We start from the raw sequence: 14,043 nt of genomic DNA, 5'->3' as shown, positions 1-14,043 counted from the left end.
TCTGGCTTCCTGGCTTTTAATCCCCTTTCTCCTGCTCTTCTCGCCTGCTTCTTTGGGTGCCCCTGCGTTGTCTCTCCTCACCTGTAACCCTGGGGCTGCCTTTTAGCTATTGTTAATAATGCTGCAATGAACATGTGCACATGTGCCTGTCAAACCCACCAGCCACTCCTCGGAAGGAAGTTTGGGCAGTCTACTTCCATAGTGAGATACCGCCTTGGAAATCCAAGGAGGGGTCGCTATGAGTCAGAACCAAGTTGACCGCAGTGTGTTTGGTTTTGGTTTTCAGTTCTTTTGGATATATATACAGGAGTAGAATTGCTATGTTATATGATAATTCTTTGTTTAACTTTTTAAGGAACCACCAAACTTTTCCACAGTGGCTGCACTAGTGTACATTTGTGCCAAAACCAAAAACCAAACTCACTACCGTTGAATTGTTTCCAACTCATAGTGACCCCTCCTTGGGATTCAGAGGTGGTATCTCTAGGGAAGTAGTTTGCCCAGTCTTCCTTCTGAGGAGTGGCTGAGTTTGAACCTCCAGCCTTCTTGTTAGTCGTCAAATGTCTTAGGCACTGTACCACCCTACATTTGCACCAGCAATGTGCAGTTGTTTTGATTTTTCCTCATCCTCATCAACACTTACTAATTTCCTTTTTCTTTCTTTTTTTAAATGATAGCCATCCTATTATATGTGAAGTGGTATCTCATTGTGGTTTGATTTGCATTTCCCTAAAGGCTAATGATGTCGAACATCTTTTCATGTGCTTTTTGGAGGAGCTCTGGTAGCATAGTGCCTAAAGCACTTGACTGCTTACCAGAATGCTGGCGGTTCAAACCCACCAGCCACTCCTCGAAGGAAGGAAGTGGAAAGTTGGGCAATCTACTTTCGTAGTGATACTGCCTCGGAAACCCAAGGAGGGGTTGCTATGAGTCGAGTCTGACTCAACAGCACATAACAACAACAACAACAAACTAATGATTCTGAGCATCTTTTCATGTGCTCATTGGCCATTTGTATATCTCCTTTGGAAAAATGTCTGCTCTAGTCCTTTGTGCATTCTTCCTTGAGTTGTAAGTCCTTTTGTTGATTTAAGAGTTCTTTATGCATTTTAGATACTAAAGCCTTAACTTGATACATGGTTTCCAAATACTTCCTCCCATTTTTTAGGTTGTATTTTTAGTTTCTTGTTAATGTCCCTCAATGCACAGTGTTTTTAATTTTGAAAAAGTCTAGTTTAATCATTATTTTTTTCCTCTTGTTGTTTAAGAGACCCCATTACCTAAAGGAAGGTCCTTAAGCTTTACTCATATACTTTTTTTTAAGAGTTGTATGGTTTTAGTGCTTAGATGTAGGTCACTGATCCATTTTGAACTGATTTTTGTATTTGGTATAAGGAATGGGTCCAGCATCATTCTTTTGCATGTGGAAATTCAGTTGTCTAGCATCATTTGTTATGAGAGTGTTCTTTCTCCATTGAATGGATTTGGCACCTTACTGAAAATCAGTTGGCCATAGACATACTAGTTAATTTTTGGATTCTCAATTGTATTCCTTTGGTCTGTATGTCTGTCCTTATACCAACCAGTAATATACTAGGGTTTTATTTTTAATATTTTACTGTGGCTTGGGTGAAAGTTTACAGAGCAAATTAGTTTCCCATTTATGCATTTTGTTCTCTGTGGATTCCGGTTTCCATTCCTCCATCTCTCCTGCCCCTTCCTATCTTCTGAACTTTGTTTTTGGACAAATGCTGCCCTTTTGGCCTTGTATGGTAGATTGTTCTGAGGCACATGTTCCTCAGGAGTGGTGGTGTTCACTTTATAGTCCTGTCTATTGTTTGACTGAAAGGTGATCTCTGAGTAAGTTTAGTTCTGGGTTTGAAGGGTATCTAAGGGCCATAGTCTCAGGAATTTCACCAGTTTCTGTCAGACCAGTAAGTCTGGTCTTTTTTATGATTTTAAGTTTTATTCTACATTTTTCTCCCACTCTGGCCAGGACCTTTTATTGTGATACTGATCAGAGCAGTTGGTAGTGGTAGCAGGGCACCATCTAGTTCTCTCATCTCAATGCTAGTGGAGGCTATGGTTCATGTGGTCTGTTAGTCCTTTGGATTAATTGTTTTCCTCGAGTCTTTGATTTTTTTCACTCTTCTTTGCTTTGGATGGGGTGAGAAGACTAGTTGCACCTTAGATGGCTCTTTGCAATCTTTGAAGACCCCAGTCATTGCTTGCTACAGTAGGATGTAGGACATTGTCTTTATGGATTGTTTTCTGCCGGTTGACCTAGAAGTACCCTGAGACAGTTGCCTTAATCCTGCAAGTCTGGATATTACTTTCAGTGCAACAAAAAACGAGAATCTCCCACCTACACTATCTGATCCATTTCAGAAAATAATCACTCCGGCAGTGGTTATCACAGCATCACACGTGTGATAATAAACTGTGGCAGATAAACTATAAAGTGCAGTAGGTGGAACAAGAATCCAATAAGATAGATTAATCAATAATATGGATATTGTTAGGTGCCATTGAGTCAGCTCCAACTTACAGTGATCCTATATACAGCAAAAATACTGCTCTGTCCTACGCCATTCTCACAGTCCTTGCTGTGCTTGAGCCCATCATTGGCAGCCACTGTGTCAATCCATCAAATTGAAGGTCTTGCCCTTTTTTGATGACCCTCTACTTTACCAGGCAGAGGATGAGGTTGTCATAGCAGTATGATGAGAGGAAGCCACTGAAATTGGAAAGCCAGGAGTGTTGTGTCATAACACATGGAAAAGAATGTATTTGAAGAATGAGAAACATGGTCAAATGCTACTGAGATATAAAGTAAAGATAAGAACCAAAAAATGACCTTTGATTTTGACCACATAAATTGTAGGTCATTGATGATCTTTACAAAAGCAGTCTTAGTAGCATATGGAGAATGGAAATCTGATTTTAGTGGATTGAGGAGACAATAGGAAGTAATAAAGTGGAGAAAACAACGATAGATGATTTGCATGAAATTGAGGTTTTAGAGGTTATGCACTTACTGGTGATGGCAGAGTTAAAGGTATGATAGGAAGAGTGGATGATTAACATGAGGTAAAGATAAAGATCAGTGGAGGTTAGGAGATCAAGGGACTGAGAAGCCCAGGATATTGAACTTAGTCTTTATATTCTGATACTGAAGTCACCAAGAATGGAGATAAGAATAGCACTAGAAAGAAATGTAGTCATGTGATACTTATCAGTGCATGAGGGAAAGAACCTAGGGAGTTGCTTGATGCTCACGAAGAGGTGCGTTATTGGGTGGTATAATTTCATGGCATGAACTCCAAAGGGGGGGGCGGGAGGGTTAAGAGAAAGGAAGGAAAAATAGATTGGGAGAGAAAATAGTAAGCAAGGACATATCCTCTAATGCCTTGAAGTATGGGAGTTGAAATATTTAAAAATAAACAAAGGAGAATTGGTCTCCATTTGTGAGGACTTCAGATGGCAGGTTTCAGTTAGGGAAAGAAATATTCAAAGAAGAACTTGAGGACATGGGAATTGGCTGATCTTAGAAAGTGAATTTCATTGGGTACAATGGAGGGGTTTGGGAAGGAGGAGACAAGTGTGAGTTAGATTAGTAGAATACTTACTTAGCTGTTTAGAGATTAAAGTCTGTGGTAGGATTTTGATTTCTGATGAGTAACAACAGTTTTAACCTGCATATTAAGGGGCCACTAGATAACGGTTCTCGGAAGGAAGGTTGGGCAATCCTACTTCCGTAGTGATACTGCCTCGGAAGCCCAAGGAGGGGTCGCTATGAGTTGGGGCCGACTCGATGGCACATAACAACAACAACAAAGATAACGGTTGCATTCTGCTGTTCTTTGCCTTCTGCAATGGAGTAGCAGCCAGGAGTAGGGAATATTTCTTCAAGAGATAGCTCTATCATAGCCCTTGGATATGTAAGATCCAGTGGCAAGCTGGGAGAGGGGAGGCTAGGAATCTTTTCCGTTTTCTGGCATCTGCCTCTGTATTAAAAGTAAACTTATCTTCATGTAGCCTATATTCAAGGAGTCTTATTTTTAATTGTACACTTTTTTTTTAATTGCCTAGGTCACTTTTACAAAGAGAAAGTTTGGATTAATGAAGAAAGCCTATGAACTTAGTGTGCTCTGTGACTGTGAAATAGCACTCATCATTTTCAACAGCTCTAACAAACTGTTTCAGTATGCGAGCACTGATATGGACAAAGTTCTTCTCAAGTATACAGAATATAATGAGCCTCATGAAAGCAGAACCAACTCGGATATTGTTGAGGTAACACATCTATCTAGTAATGCCTAAATTGTAAATAATAAGCCTTACATTTAATAACTTTAGCTGTCAGATAACTTTTTATGTTCAGTACTAAATCAGTTATAGATATATCCCTTTAAAAAACCATTCCTTAGAAGAAGGATCTAATTATTGCTATATAATAACCTACTTATAAATATTTCTTATTCAGACAAAAATACTTGCATGGTTTATTATATATACAACAGTGACCCAATGTTTCCTCTATGATTACTTATTTTGTATGGATTTTTAAATTACTATTTTGAGGAATTAAATCACTTTAGGACAGCATAAAGTTGCAGTTTTAATATGCCTTATTCATTTTATTATATCAGTGACTGCCTACAACTTTAAACACTAATGAAATGGAGAAATAAAGATTAAGAGTAACGTTTCTGTTTTGTTAATAGTGCTTTATATGAAGGAGGAGAATATCCTTTTTTTTTTTTTTTAATCTGCTGCCTGTTTTGTGCCTCTCATAATTCTGCCAACTAATCACATAAAAATAAAAGGATTTTCTTAAGAAATTTTTTTATCTATTTGAAAATGGTGTTTTAAAGCCAAACCTTCAGAAAGGAAAATAGTGGTTTAAAACTAAACCTTCAAAAAGGAAAATAGTGGTTTAAAACTAAACCTTCAAAAAGGAGAACCAATTATACATTCCCTTTAATTCTTTTCTCCTGCAAAATATATCTTTTTCATGTATATTTTTAATAGCATTTTAAAGTAGATTCACATTTACTTTTGTTCTTTTTGTTTATAATTAGAGATTTTTGCTTCGTTTTTGTTCATATAGGGAATATTTTCCAGTACATGTAAAGATGTAGCCTTTGGGTTAGTTTTGTAATATTAGAAAACTTATTTGAATAAATTAGGCATTTCCTTGTAGAAAGTGATGAAACCATGTGAAGATGATGCAGAATTTATTATAACAAAAGAAATCCTATCTAAATTTTACTTGTAATAATTAAAAATAAAATAAAGAGAAACTTTATTTTACTGTGTAGGAATCTAATATATTTGCCGCCAAAGATTATGATTATAGTTCTGAAAATATGTTTTGAAGTTCATCTATATTTCTGTGCCTTATCTATTTGTTTTTGTACAGCAGTTGATTTAGATTGACACTACAAAAAATCTGTTAACTTACATATATATACATTTAATTGTATTAATGAGAATTTTGTTATTTTTTTCACAATTTATCACTTTTTTTCAAATGAGAAATAAAAGTATAGCATAATTATAGCTAAGACTCATCTCTCTTGCTTGAAGTGCCCACAGTTCTATTTATGGGGCTTGTGAACTCATTCTGGAAAATATATGAAACTTTTTATTTTACTTTTATTGATCGCTTCTGTTAAGACTACGTGGTTATGTCTTCAGCCAAAACTTTTAGAACAGTTATTTTTATGTCATTTTAAAACTGTTTTTATCATACTGTTTAGCATTTATATATGTTTTATTGCATATGTATACTGTAAACTATACAATAGACTCTTCACTGTTATATTTCATGAATACATTTTGTGAATTAGAGGATTGCCATTAAGGTAAACTGTATAAGACTTCTTAATTGGATTCTTTGAAATGGAGATTATCCCTTTGATGTTTAAAATAACATCATATTTTAAAAAATTATTGTTTTATCAAAAGCTCCACTGCATTAAGTCAAACAAGAACATAGACTTTAATAATGTTAACAAATAGGTGTTCTAGCTAGTTTCATGATAGAAGGCAACCTCCTCCTTAACCTTAACTACTATGCTCTTTCATTTCAGCAGTTGTTGCTCTTGGCCCTGGAAATTGAGGGTACTTCGCACAGCCTAAAGCTTACTTCCTTAGAGAATATGAAGAATATAGTCTGATTTAACCCTCACAGCCTTTCAAACTACCTCAGTCTTCATCTCTGTTGTGGTCAGCAATAAAAGTGTAAGAGAGTAAATCCCAAACAATTTTTAGCAGTCTCTTGTATTACAATAGTCTGCTTCAGTATAAAGGAAATTTTTATAGCTTAATCATCTATTGAAATTTTGATATTTTCTTTTTACTTGCATTTCTTAGATATGAGCTAACATGAATTTTACCAATATTTCTTCATGAAGCTCTAAGTTATACAAATCCAATAGATAGAAGTCACATGAGATTATAAAGAATTAATGGTAGGATAAATCATAAGGGTTAATTCACCTTTATTATATGTTATAGTCTTTCTGAGTCAGCCTTCATAATAAGACAGTGGTTGTTACACTTGTAAGATACGCTTTCTTTCATATTAAACTACATCTTCACTACTGGTGCGTACATATTCAAGTTTTTACCAGTAGTGGTAGTAGCTTAGACTGATGTGTCTGCAAGGGTTGTTGTGAACCAAAACTAAGTTTACAGGATAACACTAAAGATCTGTATTTTTAGGGAGCTTCCTGTGGGCCAGACACTTTATAAGCGCTTGGCGAATATTATCTCATTTAAGGATATTTTAAAAATACTGTTATATAAGTATTTTTTTTTACTTTTTTATAATTTCCTTAGATATCATACCAGTTGTGATAATTGGAAGCAAATTCTTTGATATCCATTTATTCCTTTGACAAAAATATTGAGGGCCTCCCCTGTGCCATGGACTATATAAAGTGATGTTCTTACACTAGAGATTTCTAATTTGTGATGCAAGAGTGTTCTTCCTACACATAGTTTTGTAAACCACTAAGATACACTTTTACCAACTGTAGATGTTAATTTTATAAGCTTCTAACAAGTTAAGTTTTGAGATTCTAGATGTGGCTGAGCCTATCAGTAGTAAACTGAGCCATAAATAGCTGTAAGTGATCTACTTTAGGTGTTTCCTTATGTAATATGACTAACAGTGAAAGTCACTCCAAAAATTTGGTGGACAGCTTTCATAAGGCCCCAAAGCTGACTTTACCTGTTTTCTTTTGCATATATTTTAGTTTTTAAAATAAGTGGGATTTTATTTTCCCCTATTACTAAAATATTCTTTGACAGAGTCTTGGCTACATTAAAATGGAGTCCTTGGTAGATGTATTTCTTTTCTGTTATATTCTACACATAGATTTTGTTTGGAACGTACAGTGCAGAGGAGAAGGATGATGTACTGTGCTGTTAACCACATCTGTATAGTTGGTAGTGTAAAGATGCACATGGATAATGTCTGTAGAGTTAAATCTAGTATGTTTTTGGAAGCACTGTAGATAAAATATAGCATAGTAAAAGTAGTTGGTATTTGAATATTGTGATTATAAATAAAAAGAGGTAGAAGACATGGTGTTCATGTTTATAGACCTTCCAATTTTATTTAACCACAGATACTAGAAACCAATCTATGGAATATTGTTTTATCTTTGCTCTTCTGTGTTTCATATTACTTACGTTTTTAAGCAAGTTGCCTAGAAATGTAACTTACATGTTAAGTCAGTTTTTAAAATTTGGTTAGAGTTGATAAAAATTAAAAATTTGTTTTGATATAACATTTTAAACCAACAGCATTTACATATTTTAAATGTTGTTGTTATGTGCCGTTGAATTAGACCTGACTCATAGCGACCCCTCCTTGGGTATCCGAGTTTGTTACACTATGGAAGTAGATTGTCCAACCTTCCTTCCGAGGAGTGGCTGGTGGGTTTGAACTGCCAGCCTTCTAGTTAGCAGTCAAGTGCCTTAGGCACTATGCTAAATTGCATATACATATTTTAAATTGGTCTGCAGTGTTTAGAGCATGTATATACTTCCTGCTTTAAATTAGGGGATCATCATTAGAGTAAGCTTTATTAAAGAAACTTTATAACTGGATTTATTTGAAATGGAGCATATCCCTGCTGTGTTTAAATGACATCTTATGTTTACATGTTGATACACTGTTTTTCAGGAATATTTCTTACATAAAATGAGTTTATTTCATAAGATTTTCCACCAAGAATGTCATTACAGGCTTATATTGTACCTTTTCATAAATATTGATAGAAAAATAGGTGGCATACTTTTGTTTAGTCCTATAAAAAGTAGTAACGTAACTTTAAGTGTAAGAAGAAAATACTACAGCCCCTAAATTTTCTTTTTACTAGGTTAATACTTAAAAACTTGTGAACTTTGTAACACAATTCTATAAGAAAATTCAGTATGCCCTAAGTTGCAGAAGGTAGAAATAAAATCACCAGTCCAGACAATCACCATCATACATGCACATGCATGAGTATAATTTGAATTTGTAGTAAGAGCCTAAAAGCAATGGAAGCGTTGGAGTTCTGCATCAAAATAAAATCTGTACTGAAAGGCATGAAGTAATGATTTTAGCACCTTTTACATAATAAATGCCTGATACTACTTTCATAATCACTTTTTTCATTCACTCACTTTGGATGAATAGTAAATATTTCTACACTCGTAATTTTTTGTTTTTTAAATAGCTATGACTTGCTGGCATTGGAGAACATGCAGTAAATAGCTTATGTGGAGATTCGGATCACTGTAGTATCATTTAAAGGATATAATATAGGGACCATGGTCATTGATCTCTCTTGCTGAATTGATCTTTCGAATTGTTCCCAGATTGAGGTACTTTATACCACAGGAATACTACAGTACTTTTAAAAAATTCTACTTGCATTATCTCATTTGATCTTCACATCCAAGGTAAGCTTCTTCACAAGTAGAAATAGAGACAGATTAAGTGACTTTCCCTGAGTCATGTAGCAGTTAGCAGTTAGTGACAGAACTGAGACTAGAACCTGGGTATCTGACACTTACCCTTCTCCTCTGCTCCCCAGTTTACTGAATCCAGTGGAACTCTAGAACTTTTCATTATAAATAGAAAAGATTATATGCATACCAATGATGTGCATGTATCTCTGGCTTTTCGAAAGTTCACTTTACACTTCTTCACTTTACGAAAGGACCTAGATTTGTATCTGTTTTTGCTAACTGAAAAATCCAAAGAAGATATTCACTTTTATGAAAAAAGGCAAAAAACGAGGTCGATGTTTTGCAGCAAGCTCTTAAAGAGACAGTGCGTATCCTGAGCAGCAAGAACAGTGTTGCCACAGTCCTTCCCTGGGAACCACTCAGCATCTCGGTGTCAAGCTGCCTTAACTTTGAATTGTGTCTGTGAACACTATATATTAGTGTTATTTTAGGTTTCATGCGTTGTTAGGTATAATTTGGTAGGTTATTTTTGAGTCTTGGAATGCTCAAAAAATATTCCCATTTATATTAATGGTAATTGCTTCTTTGCTTTACATAATTTGGATCATGAAAGATTTCATAGGAATGCTCTACTTTTGGATAGCAGGAAAAACCTATATGACATGTAGTAAACATAAGCTTTTCTCAATAATATACAATATTAGTGAGGTTAATTGCAATACAAATAATAATTAACATTTATTAAGTACCTAATATGGCTTTTTACTCTTCTAAGGGCTTTTATTTGTATTATTTCATTAAATTTTTATTATCTTCATTTCAAAGTTGAGGAAATTGAGTTAGATATTGAATAGGAGCTGAAGGTTTGGAGCTACAGAAAAGAAGCTATAGATATAATAGAATTAAATAAAAATACAATAATATAATATATTATTAGGTTTATAAAGTTATGGGTATTTTTTATAATATCAGTGATGAAGGAAGAGAAAATCTGTTCTTTTGGAGTCTTAATAATCTCTGCCTGTTTTCACATTACAAAGGCATTTGAAAATAATCCTTACCTAAAAGAAAGAAAGATATGGGATCAATGTAAGATGCATCTGTGAACTAGTAAAAACAGCTGATAATAAGAGTGTTCCTGCCAGGATCACTTTTTTTAAAATCAGTAGTTCTCTAAGTGTCGTTAGGTCAATGGCTCAGCATCACCAGCGAACTTGTTAGAAATCTCTCACCCCAGACCTTATTGAATCAGAAACTTTTGGGATAAGGTCTAAGCAATCTTGTATTAAATTGAATTAACTTGTCCTAAGTGCCTAAGGCATTTGACTGCTAACCAGAAGGCTGGCAGTTCAAACGCACCAGCCACTCCTCAGAAGGAAGATTGGCGGTTCAAACCCACCAGCCACTCCTCAGAAGGAATCTATTTCTGTAGTGAAACTGCCTTGGAAATCCAAGGAGGGGTTGCTGTCAGTCAGATCCAACTCCACGGCAGTGAGTTTTTTTTTTTTTTTTTTTTAAGTGCAGTAGTAGACTAAAAGCTTCAAGTTACCATATACTGTCTGTGCAGTGGTCATCCAGTTTTTCAAATATATTGCCAAGAATATCCCCTGAAATAATTTTAAGCAATGAACAAGCACAAATTCAAAATAGTATTCAAAATTATATTAGTGTGATTTAAAAACTAGGGAATACGTTTTTTTTTTTTGGCTTACTTTTTAAATTGATTCTATATGCTTAAAAGAGCTGCTTCGAATGTGTATTAGAGGGTATGGTGGGGATGGGTGGGAGATGAAATTAAAAAAGAAAGGTAAATGTCTTCTGTCTCCTCAGATCATCTAGTGCTGACCTTACAAAATTGGAGGCATGATTATGCTTCGGTTTTCTGGCAGTATTATAATATTCCCAAAAAGGCTTTTTGAGCCAATCCATTTTTTTCTCCCCATTTTACAGATCAGGAATGGAACCAGACAGGGAGTATTTAAGAGGCTTGCCTAATGTTTTACAGGGCTACAGTGGAGCAGCAGGGAAAGGGAAAAAAAAAATAATGAGACCTCTGAAGACAAGACAGCTTCCTTCCACCTCCAGCCCCCTCTGCCCTGCTCTTTTATTCCTAACAGTGCCTGAAGCAGCAGGATGATGATTCATTCACAGGGTGAGGGACACAATCCTCTTGGCCCTCCTCCTCTTCCCACATGTCACGTGCTGCACCATCACCTCACACAGCAATCACTGTAGCTCTTGCAGTTTCAGTTTTACTGTTTTTATTTTGTTGTGTATTTGAATATTATTATTTATCATACAGTTATTGGTTTTATTTGTGTGCTTTTACAAGGAAACATAACATGCTGCATCTCTTAAGTATGATTTTTTCTTTTATTGTCATGAGATTAGATTTTTTTTTATTTTGCTCCATTAGAGATTGGTATTGATATATAAATGAGAGTTCATGGAGGAAAAGGGTGATGTATACATTACATTGTAATATAATTCACATTTTTGTAATGTATTTCTTGTGATTATTGACAAATACTCATATGTGCCCTATGTGTCATGGATTGAGTTAAAGCTTTAGCTCTTACCATCAGATAAATTGTTCTTTTTGCTCTGAAATGTTTTTGATGCATTGGTCAAAGTTTGACCAATGAGAAAGAGAGTTCAGGAGAGGATTGGGAATATGGTCAGAAAATTTCCTCGAGCGGTGACACCATCACCTGGGTCCTTTAAAGGGGATAGGATTGGAGAGAGAAATGGGATGTTCAAGGTCAAAGGAGAAGCTTATATGGAAATTAGGGAATTAGATACAGTAATTTTGTAAGATTAAAATCTGCTAAGTGTTGCTAACCAGAAGGCTGGCGGTTCAAACCCACCAGCCACTCCTTGGAAGGAAGGTTGGGCAATCCTACTTCCGTAGTAATACTGCCTCGGAAACCCAAAGGGGTCGCTATGAGTCGGGGCCGACTCGATGGCATATAACAACAACAACAACAACAACAAAAGTGTTGCTGTAGCATAGTATGAAAAGTGGAAATAGATATAAACCAGATCCTGAAGAGCTTATATAAGGTCTTTGGACTTTGTCCTGAAGGTTTGCATACCCTTAGTAAAATAGCTGCCTATATTTCACTGAGTATCTTACATTTCCCAAGGTATAAATTATGTTAGAATTGCATGGTATTTTTATTCTTACTTTTTTTCCCTAATAGGGATTGAAGAGAGGAGAAAAGGGATAAAAATGTTCATTGTAATGCATTATTCCTACATTTTTGTGTTTATTGCACTGATACTCATTTAACTATGTACCAGACATAGTGCTGGACACTTGGAAGATAATGGTAATTGGCCATATTTCTGCCTTGTTCCTAACAAAATGATATGTTGACCCATTTTAATCTTTCAAGTCTTTTTGGATTTCTTAAAAAAAAATTATTTTTTGTTGTTGTCTTGGAGTGTTTAACAGAGGGATAATCTGATCTGTGGAGAGATTTTTCACATGCTTTTTAATGTAAGTTAATTCTAAAAGTAGTTTTAAAATATATTGGTTTTCAAATGTTAATGTTGTATTTATTAAAATTGGAAATTAGAAATGCAAGTTAAGTACATTTTCAGAAATAAACATTGTTATCTGCTATTTGGTTTTTCTGTTGTAAGTGCATTGGACAGTATCATTTTTTAAATATTCAACAGCGGCCTTCACATTTTTGTAAATCAGAGCTATCCACACATTTTTCTTTCTTTTTTTTTTTTTTTATTGTGATTTAGGTGAAGATTTACAGAACAAATTCACTTTCCATACAGCAGTTCACATATACTTTGTCTCATGTCATTGACCACAGTTTACCACAATGCAACAGCTCCCCTCCCTCTTCCTCCCCATAGTTACCTCTTCCCAGTGTCCATCCCTCCATACTCTCCTGCCCCCTGAGCTGTCTCCCTGTGCATAAGCAGCCCTTCCTTCTCCCATGATTGTTCTCTCCAGGGCGTGTGTCTACTTGAGGTAAATGTTTAACTCACATGCCTGTACTTTGTTTGGCTGGAAACCACAGGTGTGGGTTCAATTCCAGACCTGAAGGGCAGCTAGGGGCCATAGTCTCAGTGGTTCCACCAGGGTCTGTTGGACCAGCAAACCTGGTCCCCACCTTCTTTTTTTTTTCCTCCAAATGATTTTGAGTTTTGTTCCACATTGTTCTCCCTCTCTATCCAGGATCTCCTACATCCCTTCCAAGTGGATGACAGTGGTAGCCGGGCACCATCTAGTTCTTCTGGTCTCATAGTTGTATAGGTTGCAGATCGGATGGTGTACCAGTAACTAGGACTGATTGTTTCCATTAATTTTGGATTTCTTCTTTGCTCTTTATGAGGAAAGACCCATCATTGCATCTAGATGGCAGCTTGCTAGCTTTTAAGATCCCTGTCGCTACTCACCAAAGTAGGAGGTGGAACAGTGTTTTGTATAGTATGTTATGCCAATTGAGCTTGATGTCCCCTGTGACTATGGTCGCAAGCCCGCAGGTTCAACTACTTGGTCCCTCTGGGTAGCTAGCTGTGACCAAGCAGTGACCACAGCCTTGCCCCTTGTCAGCTCTACTATCCACCTGGGAATTCCGATCATTCACATAAACTTGTAGGACCATTGTCTGCCAACCCTATATATGATCTTAGATACACTCCCCATTTCATAGATATACCTAATCGTTTAGCCTGTCCACCTATCTGTCCATCCATATACCCATGCCACACATTTTTCTTTAGTTATCCTTGTATCTTAATAAGAAATATTATCAGTAAAGCTCACCACTATTATTTTTTCCCTCCTCCTGCCCTTCTTCCCTCACTTTTGCTTTTGTATGTGTAAGAGAGAGAATGGGATTTTTCGATGAACTATTCTCTCTATTGTCTTTCTTAAACATAACAAACTGGAATCAATCTAGTTTGTTATGAATGGAATCATTTAGGGCTCATAGGTAAGTGCTTACAAATGTTGTTGTTGTTGTTGTTGTTGTTAAGTGCCGTCGAGTCGTTTCCGACTCATAGCGACCCCATGCACAGCAGAACGAAACACTGCCCGAT

The 14,043-nt window shown here is 35.9% G+C and overlaps 1 protein-coding gene across 1 annotated transcript in view; it reads left to right on the top strand.

Annotated features, from left to right (window-relative positions):
- The window catches only part of MEF2A (myocyte enhancer factor 2A), a 112,624-nt gene that overhangs the window by 29,518 nt on the left and 69,063 nt on the right, over positions 1-14,043 (top strand). Inside the window, exon 2 of the mRNA XM_007959943.1 lies at positions 4,093-4,296. Coding sequence (XP_007958134.1) covers positions 4,093-4,296 — 204 coding nt within the window. The remainder of the gene's footprint in view (positions 1-4,092; positions 4,297-14,043) is intronic.

The sequence above is a fragment of the Orycteropus afer genome, unplaced genomic scaffold (assembly GCF_000298275.1).
Source record: "Orycteropus afer afer isolate SDZICR_OR568_19922 unplaced genomic scaffold, OryAfe1.0 scaffold00019, whole genome shotgun sequence".
NCBI classification, from domain to species: Eukaryota; Metazoa; Chordata; class Mammalia; order Tubulidentata; family Orycteropodidae; genus Orycteropus; species Orycteropus afer.
The sequence above is the reverse complement of the archived record's forward strand: the minus strand, read 5'-3'. Positions and strand labels throughout refer to the sequence as shown.